This window comes from Pipistrellus hanaki (assembly GCF_964339955.1).
Source record: "Pipistrellus hanaki genome assembly, chromosome: 2".
NCBI classification, from domain to species: Eukaryota; Metazoa; Chordata; class Mammalia; order Chiroptera; family Vespertilionidae; genus Pipistrellus; species Pipistrellus hanaki.
In genome coordinates this window covers 181,508,101-181,526,130 of record NC_140504.1, presented here as the reverse complement: position 1 = coordinate 181,526,130, position 18,030 = coordinate 181,508,101, and the positions used below count along the sequence as shown (strand labels likewise).

Here is an 18,030-nt window from a genome sequence, read left to right as displayed (position 1 = left end):
GCCGGCCTCGCCCCCTAGCAACAGCTCGCCTCGCGCGCCGCCCGGGCCTCCTCTGCAAAGAGCGAGGCTGGGGGCGTGCGGACGGGCCGCGCAGCGGTCGCCAGCCGGTGCCCCGCGGGCCACTGGCGGTCCGTGAGGTTCGAGAGGTGGGCGACCGCCGGACAAGGGCCAAAAGGAGGGTGGCTGACAGGGTGACCAGCCCCCAGCCTCGAAGCAGCTGCCAGACTCGGGGTCCGCATACAGCCCTCTCCCCGCAGAGGTGGGGGCTGGACGGAAGCCCCAGCGCAAGGACAGAGCTCGTTCTCCCCGGAGCGCCCCGGGAAGGCGGCGGACGCTCTGCTCTGCACCCGGGGGAGGGGTGCGCAGCCGTCTCCTGCTCCAAACCCTCCTCCTCCCACCGCATTAGGAAAATGACCCAAATTGCCGGCTCGGAATAGAGCTGTAGGTTGCATAGTAATTGGTGTCATTTGCATATGGCACAGAAGCGGCGGCGCTGGCTCGCCAGCCACTCGGGGCCAGAAAAGTTCCCAAAGGAGCTTCCACCCGTCTGCAGGCTCCCCTGTCCCAGCTCCCTGTCCCACCCCGCACCCCACCCGGGTCCCTGCTTTCCAATCCCTTCGGCTGAAACCCCACACTTCACCCCACCCCCCAGCTCGGCCTCTAGCCCTGCCAGCCCCGACCTCCATCCCAAGGCCGAGGGCCCCCTCTGCTGTCGTCCGCGGGTAGGGCAGCAGCAGAGCTCCTGGGGCAAAGAGACTCCCCCAAACAACCGATACCCCATCCTTCCAGCACGGTCCAGACAAGCTGGCACATAGTTAGATTTCGAGATTTGTTGGTTGAATGAATGAATGAATGAATGAATGGGTGGACAGGGGGTACACCCTTCAGGCCCAGGGAGAAGGGTAGGGTCCTATCAGAAGTTCTCCAAGCCAGGTCCTGCTTCTCGGGTCGGGTTAGGCAGCCAAGAGCAGCGAGTTTGCTGGTCAGTCCCCAGACTCAGTTCTCCCGAGGACACGCCACACTGACATGCTTTACAATTGTTGCTGCTGTTGGATCACTCCAGGCCGCAGACAAAGCAGCAGCGTCCAGCCCTAAGGCCAGCCCGAATGTCCACCTGCCAGGCCAAGACCCCTGGCTTTCTCCAGTCCCAGTGTCCGGGAGCTGGCAAGAGATAGGAGTGGTGCTGGATGGGTCTCCCGACTTCCTCAACAGACACACACAGATAACACACACGTGCTCACAGGCAGGTGCACAGTCAGTCCCCAGGCTCAGTTCTCCCAAGGACATGCCACACTGACATCCCAACTATCCGAAGGAAAATAAATTCTTGGCAACGGAAAGTTTTTTAAAAACCATTGCCATCTTCAGGTGCCTGTGCCCCTTCGAAAGCCAAGTTCTCTCTCTCCCCCTCCCTACTCCTGCCATCTCTCCCATCACCTGTTCTCCCGCCTCGTTCAGACAATGCTCCCAGAACCCACCATGGCGACAGCCGTGCCCTGGCACACAGTGATAGTTACGAACCTCAGGCAAGCAACTGGCAAAGTTGCCCCTCCATCCCAGCACTTTAGCTTTGCTACTACATCAGTGCACAAAATCTCAGACACACCCACCCAACCCACCCCTGGCCAGGCCCAGGTCTCTCCTGCCCAGCCAGCAGAGGCATGCAGTCTCAGCTTTATCCAAATCTTTATTGAACAAAAAAAAAAAAAAAAAATCAACACTAAAACAGTTTGCAAAACACGCAAGTCAGAAGGGGCAGGTGGGCTGAGCTGGCCCTCCCCTTCCTCCGCCCCCACGTCTCCCTGGACCAGCTCAGGGTTCAGCACTGGGGAGGGATTCGAAGCCCCTCTTCCGGGTCAGGTCCCTCCAGGGAGAGGACGCTCAGAGCCAGCTCCATCTGTTGGGCCCAAAGAGGAGTCAGGGGCTGGGCCGGGGGGCTCTGGGGCTGCAGGCGGCCGGCAAAAGAGTCCAAGGATCGCACAGGCTGCAGGGGGCTGGGGCGGGAGCTCCAGGCCCGGGGCTCTCAGGGAGGCTTGGAGCTGGTGGCTCATAGTCACCAGGGATTCCAGGTGCTGGAGCAGGGCTTGCTGGGGACAGGACGCCTTGTGGGGGTGCCTGCCCCGGCCAGCTGGGGCCTCGGAATAGGGATGCCAGGACTGGCCCCAGCCTGGCCTCGTGGGCCACTGCCCTCGCCCGGGACCCTGCCAGGTCTCAGGCTCTTCCCACAGCCTCCCTCTGCCCCCGGAGGGCCTCTGCCAGGCACAGCGTCCCAGGGGAGCCAGGCTGCCTTCGCCCTGGCTCTGCTGCAGGGCGCCCCCTGGGGGAGGGGAGCCCTTCGGGGCCACATCCCGCCTCCTGTCCTTCCTCTGGAAGCACCTCATCTCCACCTTCTTGTTGAAGGAGACCGTCTTGCGAATCTTCTCCAGCAAGGGGCCGGCTTCCGCCGTGTCTGGGAGCCCTGCTGTGGGGAGCAGCACGGCCAGCAGCAGGCTGGGGTGAGTGACTTCCAGGCCTGGGGAGAGGCAGGGAGAGACCGAGGCCCGGTGGGACAGAGGGCACAGCCCTCCGGCAGCTGCTATGCTGGCCGTGGCAGGAGGTCCCGGAGGTCAGACCCCCGAGAACTTCCCAGCAATGGATGGGGGCCCAGGAGATGCTGGGGAAAGTAACTGGGGACGGTGGACCTTCCTTGGAAGATCTGTTCTCCTGGCTGAGGGTGGACATGGATGGTTTGACCCTACCTCAGTTTCCTCATCTGTGAATGAAGACATTAATAGCACCATTCCAGGGGTTATTTTGAGGACAAAACGAATTAAGTTAAGTAAGCTTTTAGAACACCATCCGGCGTGCAGTAAACAATATACAAGTGTGAGCTACCGTCACTGTTATCACATTTTTCCGTCTCAGGAGTTCCCTCCAGAGAGGTGCCCGTCTCCACAGAGACACGGTGACAGTGCCACCGAGCGGAGGGAGGCAGGCTCCGCATGGGCACCGGCGAGCTCACCTGGGCCTCCGAGAGGGCGCAGCCTGGCGGGCAGGGGCTGGAAGGCGGGCAGGGGCAGCAGGACCACCCTCACGTGTTCCACCGCTGCCAAGCCATGGCACTGCTTGTTGTTGAGGTAGGAGTAGAGCAGGTGGCAGTTCTGGGTGTCCCGAGCCCCCTGGGGGCACAGTCTGACCACGCAGGTGTCCTGTAGTTGCAGGAAGGACAGCAGCTCTTGGACCCGTCATCCTTTGCTCCTGCAAACACCCCTGCTGGGAGGAAGCGCACCCCCACTTTCCGGAGAAGGAAACAGAGGGACTTGCCCAGGGTCACACTGTAAGCCTGTGCAATACCCCCAGCTATTGCACACCACGTCTCCGTTCCAGAGGAGGAGAGAGAGGGAGCACAGGGCTGGGGGTATGGTGCTAGCAGGAAGAGGTGAGACCCGAGGGTGGGTGGTTACCTTGGCCTTGGCTGGGCAGATGCTAGCCAGAAGGTCCCAGACGATGTGGCGGGGGATGCAGCCTGCTGAGCGGATCACCTCGGGCAGGGTCTGGGGGCAGGTAGCGTGGCCAGTCAGCCCCCAGGATTCCCAGCCACTTAGGGCAGACTCCACGCCAGCCACCTGAAAGCCACAGCCTGTGGCGAAGAGGATGAGCAACTCGTCTATCGGGACCCCACGTGGCTGCCCCGGAGGCCCTTATTGCCCCTGAGGCTTAGGTTCTGCCTGGCCAGTCACCTACAACTTCTCAGAAGGCCCTCCCTCGCTCCTCAAACCTTCCACCTTCGTCCCACACGTCAGCTGGTCATTAGTCACTCAACAACCATTTCCAAAATCTCCTCTGAGCCAGGGAAGCACAGACCCTCTCCTGGGTCCTTCTTGCTTTATGCCTTGGGTTACAGGGAGTCCCTTTACCCATGCGTGTCTCTGCAGGAGTGGGGCTGGCATCTCATTTGTCCCCTTGTCTAGCACAGGGCCAGGCATAGCGAAGGTCTCAGAATGAGGAAGTGAATGAATGAATGAATGAATGAGGGTGTAACTGACTGGGCGGTCAGGTGTGAGGGAGACCCAGGTGAACAGGGCAGCAGTACCATGAGGAGCTGACAGCTGTGTCCTGAGACCAGCTGGGCCTTGACCCAGAACTGCTTGATGGAGAACATGGCCACAGCGCCCTCCCAGGGGAGCCTTGTGGGCTCCGCAGACATCTGCAGCCTGGAGGGAAGGACAGAGAGAGGGGCCCGGGAGACAGGTCAGCAGGGCCTCCCCGGCACCTCCTTACTTCTCTAAGAAGGCCGGCCCCGTGTCCCCGTGTTCGCACTGCGGGTGTAGCACACTGGGCCGAGCGTGGCGTTATGCAGGGTGAACCAGTGGGTCAGGATGATTAGTAGTTCCACCACACAGGTGGGGAAACTGAGACCCACAGAAGAGGTACGTCTTTTCCAAGGCCATACAGAGAGAAAGCCAGGCCTGTCTGCTGTCCCAGCGGGTGCTCCCGCCACCTCCCTGCCCCAGCCCCACACCTGTCCTGGGGCTCCATGGGCGGTTTCTCCGAGGTTTGGGGCAGCACTGGAGAGGACACGGGGGCTCTCTGGATGGCATCATCCTCTGCCCTCCTGCTGGCTTCGGAGAGGCCTGGCAGCTCACACGAGGGCTTCCCGTCTGCAAAGGGCAGAGGCAGGAGCTGAAAACAGGGGCAGGCAGCCAGGCTGAAGCCAGCCAGGGCTTTAGAGCCAGGGTTTGAAGCAGAGACCTGGGGCCCAGGCACCCCCATCCGCCACCTTCTCCCCAGGCCACACATCCCTGTTACTGCTGAACCTCACCGCCCCAACACCCCCCCCCCGTACCACCCCCTTCCCCTCTTCCCCCCCCCCCCGTGCCCTTTCCATGTCTCCCACAACCCTTGCCGATGTGGCAGCTGGAGTCTAAGAAGTGGTGCTCATGCAGCTCCATGGGGTCCTCCTGCTGCTCATTGGGGGCCCCCCACTGCTCCGTGGGGTCCCCCTGCTGCTCCATGGGGTCCCGCAGCTCCGTGGGGTCCCCCTGTGGCTCTGTGGGGTTCCCCTGTGGCTCCGTGGGGTCCCCCTGCTGCTCTGTGGGGTCCCACTGCTCCGTGGGGTCCCGCCGCTGCTCCGTGGGGTCCCCCTGCTGCTCCATGGGGTCCCCCTGCGGCTCCGTGGGGTCCCCCTGCTGCTCCATGGGGTCCTGCGGCTCCGTGGGGTCCCCCTGCTGCTCCGTGGGGTCCCCCTGCGGCTCCGTGGGGTCCCCCTGCTGCTCCATGGGGTCCTGCGGCTCCGTGGGGTCCCCCTGCTGCTCCGTGGGGTCCCCCTGCGGCTCCGTGGGGTCCCCCTGCTGCTCCATGGGGTCCTGCGGCTCCGTGGGGTCCCCCTGCTCCGTGGGGTCCCCCTGCGGCTCCGTGGGGTCCCCCTGCTCTGTGGGGTCCCCCTGCGGCTCCGTGGGGTCCCCCTGCTCCGTGGGGTCCCCCTGTGGCTCTGTGGGGTCCCGCTGCTCCGTGGGGTCCCCCTGCTGCTCCGTGGGGTCCCCCTGTGGCTCTGTGGGGTCCCCCTGCTGCTCCGTGGGGTCCCCCTGCTGCTCCGTGGGGTCCCGCTGCTCCGTGGGGTCCCCCTGTGGCTCTGTGGGGTCCCCCTGCTGCTCCGTGGGGTCCCGCTGCTCCGTGGGGTCCTCCTGCAGCTCTGTGGGGTCCCACTGTTCCATGGGGTCCGCTGACATGGCAGGCAGGGCCAGGGGGCTGCAGTCTGTGGACACCACGGGTCTCTGGGAGGCACAGGGAGAGGGGTGGCCTGAACAGGCAGCTGGGATGTCAGGAGCCCTCCATGAGCAGAAAGCCTCAGGGATATGGCTTTATTCTCCCAAGTAATGGATTCTTTTATTACACAAGTATGTGACTTGTTAAAGAAAATTTGGAAATTTTGAAAATTTAAAAAAAAAATCACCCCTGTCCCATCACTTAGAGACAACTATTGATACTCTGGGTATTCCTTTATAATTTTTTATATACCCAGGTTTTAGGGTCTTTTACCCAAAAAGGAGCAGGTTTGATTCCTGGTCAGGGTGCATACCCAGGTTGCAAGTTCCATCCCTGATTGGGCTGTGTATGAGAGGCAATCAATTACGTTTCTCTTTCTCCCCCCCCCCTTTTCTCCCTCCCTTCCTCCCATTCCCCTCCCTCCCTCCATCTCTCTAAAATCAATTTAAAAACAACAGCATATCTTTGATGAGTATTAAAAGTAACACATACAGGGTGTCCCAAAAAGATGTGTACACTCTATGAATTATTATAAACTCAGTGTTTATTAAAATACACTTCACTTTCAAAATTTAAAAGAATCTACAGAAATCGATAATTCATTTTGTCATTGCCTGTTTTCAAATTGATGACTATTCTGGTCCAGGCACTGCTGATAAGGTGAAGCAATGGAATCGCAAACATCAAGAATCATTTCGTACGGTATTCGTTGACTGTTGCCGGGTTTTGTACCGTAAGCTTTATCTTTTATATGTCCCCATTAAAGAACGTCTAATGGCGCTTTAGGATAAATTTTCTTTGTTCAAAACTTAGTCTGGCTTCACCCATTATTTCAAATCAGTTAAACCTGCAAAGGAGTGAAAATTAAGTGAGTCACCAGCTGTTAGAGTGTGTATACATTTTGGGGGAACACCTTATATATGTTTAACCTTTAGAGCATACCTCTGAGATGCTGTGGGTTCCGTTCCATACCAACACAATAAAGCGAATATTGCAATAGCGTCACATGACTTTTCTGGTTTCCCAGTGCATACATAAGTTATGTTTACACTATTCTGAAGTCTATTAAGTGTTCAATAGTCATATATATATATATATATATATATATATATATATATATATATATTATATATATAAGTGTATCGCCCTGACCGGTTTGGCTCAGTGGATAGAGCGTCGGCCTGTGGACTCAAGGGTCCCAGGTTCGATTCCAATCAAGGGCATGTACCTTGGTTGCAGGCACATCCCCGGTGGGGGGTGTGCAAGATGCAACTGATTGATGTTTCTTTCTCATCAACGTTTCTAACTCTCTCTCCCTCTCCCTTTCTCTCTGTAAAAACATCAATTTTTTTTAAAAATTTTTTTAAGTGTATCCCCTGGCTAGGTAGCTCAGTTGGTTAGAGCATCATCTCAGTACACCAAGGTTGAGAGTTCAGTCCCCCGTCAGGGCACATACAAGAATCAATTAATGAATGTACAAATAAGTAGAATAACAAATATCTCTCTCTGTCTCTCTGTCTCTCTCTCTCTGTCTCTCTCTCTCTCTCTCTCTCTCTCTCTCTCTCTCGGGCATATTCAATGGGTTGCAGGCTGATCCCTAGAGGGGGCATGCAGACAGCCAATCAATAATTCTCTCTCATCATTTATGTTTCCCTCTCTCTTCCTCTCTGAAATAAAAATATTTTTTAAAGTGTACTTACCTTAATTAAAAATATTTTATTGTGGTAAACACACAATACAGTATACAAGATGATGTATTATAGAATCATACACTTGAAACCTATGTAATTTTATTACCAATGTCACCCCAACAAAATTTTTATTTATAGAGCAAAGTACAAAATATAGGAAGACAATATTTCACATATCTTAGTGTCACCAAAATAAAATTTAGGCCCCCCCAAATAAAAAAAAAATCATTGTTTAAAAATCCTAATCATCATCTGAACCTGTTGGAAAACTGGTGCCAATAGAATTACTTGATGTAGGGTGGCCACAAACCTTCAATTTGTAAAAAATAAATAAAAAAGGGCAGTATCTGCAAAGCACAATAAAGCAGAAGCGCAATAAAACAAGGCCTGCCTGTATCCTCGTCTTGTCCCTGAACGACAGCAGCGGCGTTTGCCACGTCCGTAGTCCCTGTCGGTATTACACGCATGAGGTGCGTGGCAGAGTCCGAGTCACCTTGGTGGCCAGATGATTGGGCCGGTCCCAGGTTTCCGCTATGACAAATGGCACTGAGGACATCCTTGTGCAAGAAAATATTTGCCTAAACTTTCAACTACTTCCTTAGGACAAGTTCTCATAAGCTGATGACGGAATCAGGGAGAAGGAACCTTTTTAAGACTCTTGATGCCCATGGCCAAATCACCTTCCTTCATCATAATAGCAACAGCTTTAAACACAAACTAAACATCGTTTTAGGAAGATTTAAGATGTCTAACTTTGCCCGGCTGGCATGGCTCCGTGGTTGAAGTCGACCTGTGAACCAGGAGGTCACGGTTCAATTCCCAGGTTGTGAGCTCCATCCCCAGTGTAGGGCGGGCAGGAGGCAGCCGATCAATGATTCTCTCTCATTGATCTGCTTCCTCCCTCCGTCCCTCCTCTCTCCCCCTTCATCTCTGAAATCAATGAAAATATATTTTTTAAATTATTTTTTAAAAGATCTTTAACCTCTACTTTTGCCCTAAAAACCATCTCCAGAGTAGTGCCAAGGCTCAGCTCTGCAGTCAGACAGCCTGGCTTCAAAGCTCATCTCCCTGCTGCCAACTCGGTGATCTGGGCACGTGGCTTCGGGCTCCTCATCCAGGAGGAATTTCAGCAAGGAGTAAAGATTGCTGTGTATTGTTTTCCTTCCCCTACTCTGCCACCCCCTACTCTTCCCCTGTCTCCTCTCCAGGCCTTCCTAGCTCCTCCCCTGCACTCAGTCTGTTCAGGGAGTTCAGAGTGGTTTGGGCTGGAGAGCAGCCACATCCCTGCGGGCTCCTCTCCGCACAGCAGCAGCTCTGGCTGTTGGCCCGATGTTGACTGGGAGAAGCAGGGACTTTGTCTGTCACGCTCACTGCCATGTCCCCAGTGAATGTGACTCCGGGGGCCTTCCCTGCCCTCCCCATCCTGCACACACGGCTGATAAGACTGGCGTGAACATCTGACCCACAGACACCCAACAAAAGCCGGAGCCACCTCTGAGAGAGACTGAAGGGGGCCCCGGGGGAGTGCTGACAGCTGCAGGACGCTGGCGGGCTCACTGACTGGGAGGGAGGGCTGCTGAGCCACCGTGTCAGGCCACGTGCAAGACGGAAGGGCCAAGCAGAAGGAAGGAGCAGGATGGACAGGAGGACGAGGCAGATCCCTGCACCGACTGCCCTGCGATCTGGGTAATGCCCTACCTGAAGCACCCCTAATTCCTTCTGCCCAATAGAGGTCTCTGCTCCTTACGAGCACAAAGACACAGCCTCAGTGTGGCTCTCCTGCTTCCCAACCAGGTATCTGGGAGGGAACTGCGGGGATAGGACCGCTCACATGGAGCCCCTTAGGGTTAGGTCAAAAGGAGAGGGACCAGCCGGTTTGGCTCAGTGGATAGAGCGTCGGTCTGTGGACTGAAGGGTCCCAGGTTTGATTCTGGTCAAGGGTGGGCACATCCCCGGTAAGGGGTGTGCAGGAGGCAACTGGTTGATGATTCTCTCTCATCGATGTTTCTAGCTATCTATCTATCCCTCTCCCTTCCTCTCTGTGAAAAATCAATAAAAAAATTAAAAATAAATAAAAAAATAAAAAAAAAAGGAGAGGGATCAGCACTGAGGAGGCACTGCCAGGGCCTGGGCCGGGGCTGTCTGGCCCCGTGCTCACCTGGACTCTGCGTGGTAGATCATTGCCCAGCTTGACCATGAGGACTGTGGGCCTCACAGTGGTCCGGGGATGGGCCCGAGGCCACACACCGGTGAGGTAAGGAGTGGGATCCCGGGCACAGGCCCTGCCCAGCCCCAGGTCAGGTTCCGCTTACCACCAGATCCTCTAGGGTCAGCATCTGGTCCGTGTCGCGCAGGATCTCGACTTCGCCCTTGTGGGTCAGTTTGGAGGTCGGAAGGATGCACAGCTCCCTCTGCTGCTGCTCTATGATCTCCAGGCCCTGGGGGGAGCAGCCCTCGCTCAGCCGGAGTCAGGGGGCCGAGTGCTCACTGTTCTCCCTCGAGGCCCCTCTCCTGTGGTCCTTTCCACGCCAGCCTTTTCCCTCCCCACACTTTTGCTTTCGCCACTCCCCTCGCCCGGAAAGCCCTCCTCCTCAGCCCTACCTCTCCATATGCCATTCATCCACCCTCCAGCACAAGCCCTGCTCCTCCAGGACGCCTTGAACTCCGCCTGCACCAGCGCAGTCAGAGCTGCTCCTGAGTGCACCCCGCCGTCTGTCCTGAAGGCCCGCAGGCTCTGGGGGGCCAGCTGGGCCGTTAACCTGAGAGACCCACAAGGCAGTGGCCTTGGGCAAGCGCTGTGCTGCTCTAAGCCTCATGTTTCCTCTTCTCCGGGGATTAAACTGAGAGCGTTAGCTGGAACTGGTTTGGCTCAGTGGATAGAGTGTCGGCCTCCGGACTGAAAGGTCCCAGGTTCGATTCCGATCCAGGGCATGTACCTTGGTTGCGGGCACATCCCTGGTGGGGGGTGTGCAAGAGGCAGCTGGTCAATGTTTCTCTCTCATCGATGTTTCTAGCTCTCTATCCCTCTCCCTTCCTCTCTGTAAAAAATCAATAAAATATATATATTTTTTTAAAAATAAATAAACTAAGAGCATTAACCAGCATACGCAGAGTGCTTACCCAGAGCCTGGGTTGTAGTAAAGGCCAGTTGGGACTCTTATGATTGATCCATGCCTTCCTATCTGAAATGTTTCCTGAAAGCCTGTCCCTCCAGTTCTAACCACCCCTGGAGGGCCAGGCCTGTCCGCTCTGGCAGCGCTGGCTTCGTGGGCCAGGCTCTGGGGCAGCTGCGCAGGCTCCGCGCTTAGAGGCCCCGTGCTTACTGCCAATGTCATCTGGAAATTCTTCATCGCTGTTGAACAAAGGGCCCTGCACTTCCATTCAGCACCGGCCCCACCGATTCAGCAGCTGGTCCCACTCCCTGATCCCCACGGGGCCTGGACAGAAGTTCGATCTACAGTGGCCAGATTCTCCTAGAGCAGTGGTCGGCAAACTCATTAGTCAGTAACTGAGACAAATATCAACAGTACAACGATTGAAATTTCTTTTGAGAGCCAAATTTTTTCAACTTAAACTTCTAACACCAAGTCTTCAAAATAGACTCGCCCAGGCCGTGGTATTTTGAGGAAGAGCCACACTCAAGGGGCCAAAGAGCCGCATGTGGTTCGCGAGCCGCAGTTTGCCGACTACGGTCTCGTGGCTTCTAGTTATTAATTCTAATCAGTGTCCACCAGAACGGGAGCCTTAGCACCCACCCCCTTCCCACGGCCCCACTCCCTAGATCCGTCCTTCCCTCTCACTGGGCCACAGAAACTGCTACACAAACTCCAAAGCCGGTTGTGCCCACCCGTTCCCTGTGCCTGAACAGTCCCCGGGCAGGGGAGACCATGGGCACAGGGTATATGGGGATATAACTGTGGAGTGTGGGCGTAGGGAGGTCTCTCACCCAGGCTGGGGCACCAGGAGGCAGGAATGGGAACAGGGACACCCTAGGGGTCTATTCCCCACAGATGGTAGATGTCAATCATGAACTCTAGAGTCTGGACCATCATCCCCAGCCTCTCACTCCCACCCCCCACCGGCTTCACAGAAAAGCACGTGGAAGGTAACACCTCTCGGGGGTGTCATTCCTCTAACCACCTCCCCGTCTCTAATCCCTCTCGTCTCCGCCGTTTTTCCTCATTGTGTTGGTGGAGTCTCTCTGACTCTCCCCGTCTGCCTCCTCTCTCCTTTCTTCTCCTGGTTTCTATGTTTCTCTCCTTCTCATGCTCCCCGTGTCTCACCGCCTTCTCCTCCCTCTGCTCTGTCTCTCTCTTCCTGCTCCACACTCGGGTCGCCCCTCCACACCGCCACCCATCCTGCCGCCTATCCCGGCCGACCCCAAGCCTCACCCTCTTCTCCTCCTGGTCCCGCCAGCGGGCTAGCCCTTTGGGGGCTAGCTGGCTTGAGTTCATCCGCACCAGGCCGTGGGGGGTGACGTCTCCATGAACCACTTTGAGAAACAGGTCCTGCGGGGCAGAGGCAGGGGCAGGGGCAGGGGCAGGGGCTGCACCACACCGCTCGGAGCCCCTCCCGCTCGGAGGCCGGGCTCTGTGCTGCGGAGGGGCCGGGCCCAGCCCACAGTCCCGCTCACCGGGTTGCGGGGGTCGCGCAGGTTGAACAGCAGGCTGCGGTACTTGGTCTTGTAGCGGCAGTTGGTGGCCTGGGTCAGGTCGAAGAGGGCGGCCTCGATGCCAACAGCGATGCCCTCCACCTCCTCCTCACTCAGCCCCACCTCTGGGAGCTCCTGGAGTCTGGCGGGGGGGGGGGGGGGGGGGGGGGGAGACAGGCCCTGAGTGTGAGGCTATCCGGGCACTCCGCTGGCGGGGAGCGAGGCAAGGTCTGGGCCAACTGTGTTTTGACTCTGGGGATTTTCCTGTTTATTCTCACCCCAACTCTCGGAGGAACAAGTATTATCACTCTCCAGCTACAGAAGGTAACTGAGGCTCGGTGGAGGCAATGGCTTGCCCGGGGCCACATGGTTAGTGGCAAACACAATCTGACTGCTCAGCTCACGCTCTAGCCCTGGCCGCTGGAACTGAGGAAAGTATAAGGGGAGACAGCCTGGGGGCGGGTAAGGCATCAGCCAAGGCAGAGGACAGAGCCCTGGCCTTGGGTGAAACCCTAAGTCTGCCATTGGTTTGCTGGGTGGCTTTTTATTTATTTTATTGCTATCAGAGAGGAAGGGAGAGGGAGAGAGAAACATCAATGATGAGAGAGAATCATTGATTGCCTGCCTCCTGCATGCCCCCTACCGGGGATGGAGCCCACAACCCGTGACCGGAATTGAACCCAGGATCCTCCTGGTAAGTCCACAGGCCGACACTCTATCCACTGAGCCAAACCAGCAAGGGCTGCTGGTGGCTTTTGCAAAGTCCCGCCTTCCCTGGGCCTTGTCTCCCCGTTAGGGATTGAGCGCTCTGGGCTGATCTCTGAGAGCCCGCCACAGGCTCATTGTATCTGAAAACTCTGCTGTGGGCGACACCCACGAGGACCTGAGCAGACGGGAGCCACAGGGGCTGAATGGGAAAGCGCAGCCTGGAAGCCAGAGACCCAGGGTCAAGTCCACCTCTCTGCACTCTTCGTGGGCAGTGACCTCACAGCCACGAAAGGGATTCCTCATACACCCCTGGAAGACAGTGGGAGACAGCCGCCTCCGGCCGTAGAAAGCCTGCGAAATCATTGGGTCCGGCCCTGCCCAGGCGTTAGGGGTGAGTTAATTAAATGTTTGACTGAATAGCCCTAGCTGGCTTGGCTCAGTGGATAGAGCACATGTGTCAAACACGAGGCCCGCGGGCCAAATCCAGCCCGCCAGGCCTTGCAATGTGGCCCGCACCGCGCTGTCATCACTGCACTCCGCTGTCAGTTTATGACATTGTCAGTTTATGACTGTTCAGTAAAGAATTCGGCCCGCGATTTAGGCTGGATTTTAGATTTTGGCCCCTTCTCTGATTGAGTTCAACACCCCTAGGATAGAGCGTTAGCCTGTGGACTGAAGGGTCCCAGGTTCGATTACAGCGAAGGGCACATGCCTGGATTGCGGGCTCCATCCCCAGCAGGGGGCGTGCAGGCAGTCGATCAATGATTCTCTCATCATTGATGTCTATCTCTCTCTCCTCCCTTCCTCTCTGAAATTAATAAAAGGAAATATATTTTTAAAAAATGTTTGACTAAATATAGCAGGCTAATTTTGGGGGGAGCAGGCTAATTTTTAAGTACAGTGTTGTACGGCCCGGGAATGATGTTATTGATATAAATATCCGAATGGCCCTTGGAGAAAGAAGGTTCCCCCCACCCGCTGCCTCAGAGCATGGCATGGCCCAGGGAGGCGGTGGTACCCTGAGGGGTCAGGGAAGTGGGGAGCCAGGCCTTACCGACTCCACAGCACCTTCTGCATGACCCGGACCACAGTGTCCCGTACCCTAATGTCCTTCTGGAGCTGGAGCTGAGCTGTGGAGAAAAGGGTCAAGGGTCCCCGGGGGATGCTCAGGGGCAAGGGGAGGACGTGACTCGGGGCTGAGGGGCTTAGGCAGGCCCAGGAGGGGTCCAGGTCTCGGCCGTGTCCATCCCATCTGTCTGAGAGCTAAGCCCAGGCAGCCATCAGCCCCCGCTCTTTGGGGAAGGACCACAGGCTGATGGGGGCCGAGGGGAGAAAAGACACATCCTGTCTTCCGGGACTGCTGGCCGCAGGCGGCCCCTCACCTGGGTCCTCTTCCCACTCCTGTTCCTCAGACGACGACTCTTCAGACTCCACTGGGCTGGGCTGTGAGGGAGGGGGAGGAACTGGGACACAGCTTCCCCAGCCACACCCCTTCCCCACTTTCTCCCCGACCGGTGTTCCAGCGAAGGAGGCCGTGGGACCGGGCAGACGCTCTCACCCCGGCCCTGGGCACCGGCCTCCTGAGCAGGAGGAAGTGTGTGTGGAGGAGCCGTGGGACCCAGAGGGCCAGGGAGCCGCTCCCAGGCGGCAGGAGGTCAGTGTCGCCACTGGAGCCCCTCTCTGTCCCTCCTGAGGGAGGCGCCAGGAGAACGTGGGGTGGCCAGGAGCAAAGGGCACGCAGACCCCCTGCGCAGGCTCCTGCTCGCTGTGTCTCTCTGGGCTGCGGTGGCCACTCAGAGCATCAGCGTGAGTGCGTCTCTCTCAACAAGACTGAGAGACATCACCTAAGTCCGTGGTCAGCAAACCTTGGCTCAGGAGCCACATGTGGCTCTTTGGCCCCTTGAGTGCGGCTCTTCCACAAAATACCACCGCCTGGCCGAGTCTATGTTGAAGAAGTGGCGTTAGAAGAAATTGAAGTTTAAAAAAATGTGGCTCTCCAAAGAAATTTCAGTGGTTGTGCTGTTGCTATTTGGCTCTGTTGATGAACGAGTTTGCCGACCACTGTCCTGAGTGAAGAGCCACACTTGATCTATAAGAATAAAAAGCAGGTGCTCTGCCGAAACCAGTTTGGCTTAGTGGTAGAGCGTCGGTCTGTGGACTGAAAGGTCCCAGGTTCGATTCTGGTCAAGGGCATGTACATTGGCTGCGGGCACATCCCCAGTGGGGGGTGTTCAGGAGGCAGCTGATCGATGCCTCTCTCTCATCGATGTTTCTGGCTCTCTATCCCTCTCCCTTCCTCTCTGTAAAAAAATCAATAAAATATATTTTAAAAATAAACAAATAAAATAAAAATACAGATTTCCGAGCCCCTCCCTGGTGTTTCTCTGGCAGGTCTGGGCAAAGGCCCAGGAGTCTGATCCTTTAAAAAAAAAAAAAAAGCACGTGCTCTGTACCTGGCACCACGTGGGGCTGTGGGCCTGGCGCCGGATCTTCCTCCTGGGCCTCTGGGCAGGCGAGGCCGCGCTCACCTCCATCATGTTCTCCAGGGCCTCCAGCTTCGGGGGCTGCGAGCCCCCCGCGTACCCAGGGCTGAGGGCCCCCAGGAGGTGGATCACGGCCCCGGACTCCAGCTGCAGGGGGAGAAGGGCCCTTCGAACCGGAGCCGGAGCCGTGCGGGCTGCGCTCAGCTCATTGTAGGTGCTTTTGCCGCTCCTCCCGCTGCGCTCTGAGCTCCGTGAGGAGGAGAGCACTGCGTTCCCAGGCCTGCTGAAGGCCCGGCACACAGTAGGGGTCCAGAACGGCTTGCTGTCTGGCCTGTGTCACAGGAGAGGAGCCTGCCTCCTTTCCGACCTCCCTCCCATCTTCCCTGCTCCCTCCCAGACACATTCAGAGCTAACTGCACCCTTCCTGCCCCCCCTGGTTCTAGACACATCTCATGGGGGGGCCTGGAGGTCTGAGTGGGGATCTAAGCATCGGTCCTGCTCTCCCGCTCGATGGCTGCCAGGGAGCTCCGTGCACGCCTGGAGCCTCACAGCTGTACCTTCCCACGATCGGGGGAGGGGGGTTGGGGTGACAAGAGTTCCCCTCCTCCTTCCCTTTTCCTCACTTGCTTTAGGCTTGTATCCCGCTTTGAGTATGTTTTGATCATTTGCTTTATTGCAGACTATGAAGAATTGTGTTGAAAGCAAATGGGTCTGAAAAGTAATCCTTGAATAAAGGACCAGGAATGGTCAGGCTCCGAGGGCTGGGAGAAGTGGGGGCACGCGGGGGCTCTGGCAGGGGGCGGGCCAGGGTCTGGGGTTGCCGCTGGTGTGGAGGAGGGAGGGAGCGAGAAGGGCCGTAATAAAAAGCGAAGAACCTACGTAGCACACACGCTTCACCCCACAGGGCATTTTCATTTCCTCCTTGAAGAGAAAGAGGATGAGAGATTAGAATGCAGAGGATCAAGGGACCCGCAGAGGTAAAACTTTTTTCTTTTTCTTTTTCTTTTTTTTTTTACTGAAACACAAGTTCAGAACAATACATTCAGTGTTCACTGCATTGGAATTTATAACCAAAAAAAAAAAAAAAAAAAAAAGGTTGAGTACAATCTAATGTTCATCAAAGAGGAATGGTTAAGCACAGACTGGTGTGTTCAGTGGTTAGAGCACCAGCCTGTGTACCTGAGGGTCTCGGATTTGATTCCTGGTCAAGGGCACATACCTGGGTTTTGGGTTCATTCCCCAGTCCTGATCAGACATGTACAGGAGGCAACCAATCAATGTGTCTCTTTCTAAGTGATGTTTCTCTCTCTCTCTTTCTCTACCTCCCTCCCTTTCTTTCTCTCTCCCCTCCCCCATCCATTCTATTCTCTCTATAAATCAATAAAAAAAATATCCTCAGGTGACGATTTAAAAAAATAATAAATTTTAAAAGGGGGGAATGGGTAATAAAAAGTGACATGTCACACAATAAAGTCTATGTGGCCATTAAAAGGGGTGATTTAGCTGATTTGGCTCAGTGGAGAGAGCATTGGCCTGCACACTGAAGGGTCCCAGGTTCAATTCCAGTCAAGGGCACACGCCTGGGTTGCAGGCTCAATCCCCAATTGGGTGAAGGAAGCAGCCAAACAATGATTCTCTCATCACTGATGTTTCTATCTCTCTCTTCCTCTCTGAAGTCAATAAATATATCCTAATAAAGATGGAGTATGCAAATTGACCATAACTCTGCGACAAAGATGGTAGCGCCCACAGCCAATAAGGAGGGGATATGCAAATAGATGCAACAAAATGAGAGATGGAAAGCAGCTGTGGCCGGAAGGAGGCGGAAAGGCAGCTCCAGGCCGGAGCGAAGGCGGGGCCGGCAGCCAGGGGAAGAAGGCCTATTCTTGCAAGGATCTGTGTGCATTGGGCCTCCAGTGTGTGTGTGTGTGTGTGTGTGTGTGTGTGTGTGTGTATATATATATATTTTAAAAAGGTGAGTCATAATATAAATGACTATTCATCAGGTGCTTAGAAGGTAGCTGGCCTGGAGGAAGCACACATCATACGTAAGCTTATGAAGGTCTCACAACAACACTGTGAGGTATGTACTATTTCTATCCCCATTTTACAGATTAGGAAACTGAGGCTCAGAGAGATCTGAAAAGTCCCGAAGCTCCTAAGCAGTGGAGCTAGGATCAGAACCTCGTTCTGTCCGACTCGAAGCTCAGGCACTAAACTGCTGAGTTGTGCAGCAGCACTGACTGATCGGAAAGATGTCACGCTGCACTACTAGGAGAATAAGAATAGCTGACAGAATAGTATCTGTTGCATAAGCCCATTTATGTAAATACATGGTTATGGTTGCATAATAGAGGTTATCTCTAGGGAATTAAATTGAAGGGGGTGGAGGTTGCTTTCCACATATAGGCACTTGGGTATTTATGTTACTCAAAATGAGCACGTATTTCTTTTATAACCAGAAACATTTTTTTTTTTTTTTTACTGAAACACAAGTTCAGAACAATGTGTGTCGTGTGCTACCATTGCACAGAAAAGGTCTTTTTAAATTTGTATTTGCTTGACTCTGCATAAAATATCACTGGAAGAATCCACCAGAACCTAATAAAAATGAAGCTGCCTATAGGAAAGGGACTGGGAGCTGGAAAGGAAACTTTTCACTTTCTTTCTTTCTCTCTCTTTTTTTTTTTAAATCATGGGAATGAATCAGCCTTTAAAAAAATAAGCTGAGAAAGGAGGTGGGGGACAAATC

At 55.3% G+C, this 18,030-nt stretch overlaps 2 protein-coding genes across 2 annotated transcripts in view; both read right to left on the bottom strand.

Moving 5' to 3' along the window:
• Positions 1-18,030, bottom strand: part of COL16A1 (collagen type XVI alpha 1 chain) — a 184,617-nt gene that overhangs the window by 134,093 nt on the left and 32,494 nt on the right. The window lies entirely within an intron of this gene.
• LOC311615958 (SPOC domain-containing protein 1-like) lies at positions 1,857-16,187 on the bottom strand (the record flags this gene model as incomplete). The annotated part of the gene is made up of 13 exons (XM_084871313.1): positions 1,857-2,512; positions 3,002-3,188; positions 3,444-3,533; positions 4,073-4,193; positions 4,502-4,640; positions 4,877-5,753; positions 9,749-9,874; positions 11,828-11,944; positions 12,070-12,229; positions 13,850-13,925; positions 14,178-14,238; positions 15,249-15,425; positions 16,158-16,187. The coding sequence occupies 13 exons, from the start codon at positions 16,185-16,187 to the stop codon at positions 1,857-1,859; spliced, it is 2,817 nt and encodes a 938-aa protein (XP_084727439.1).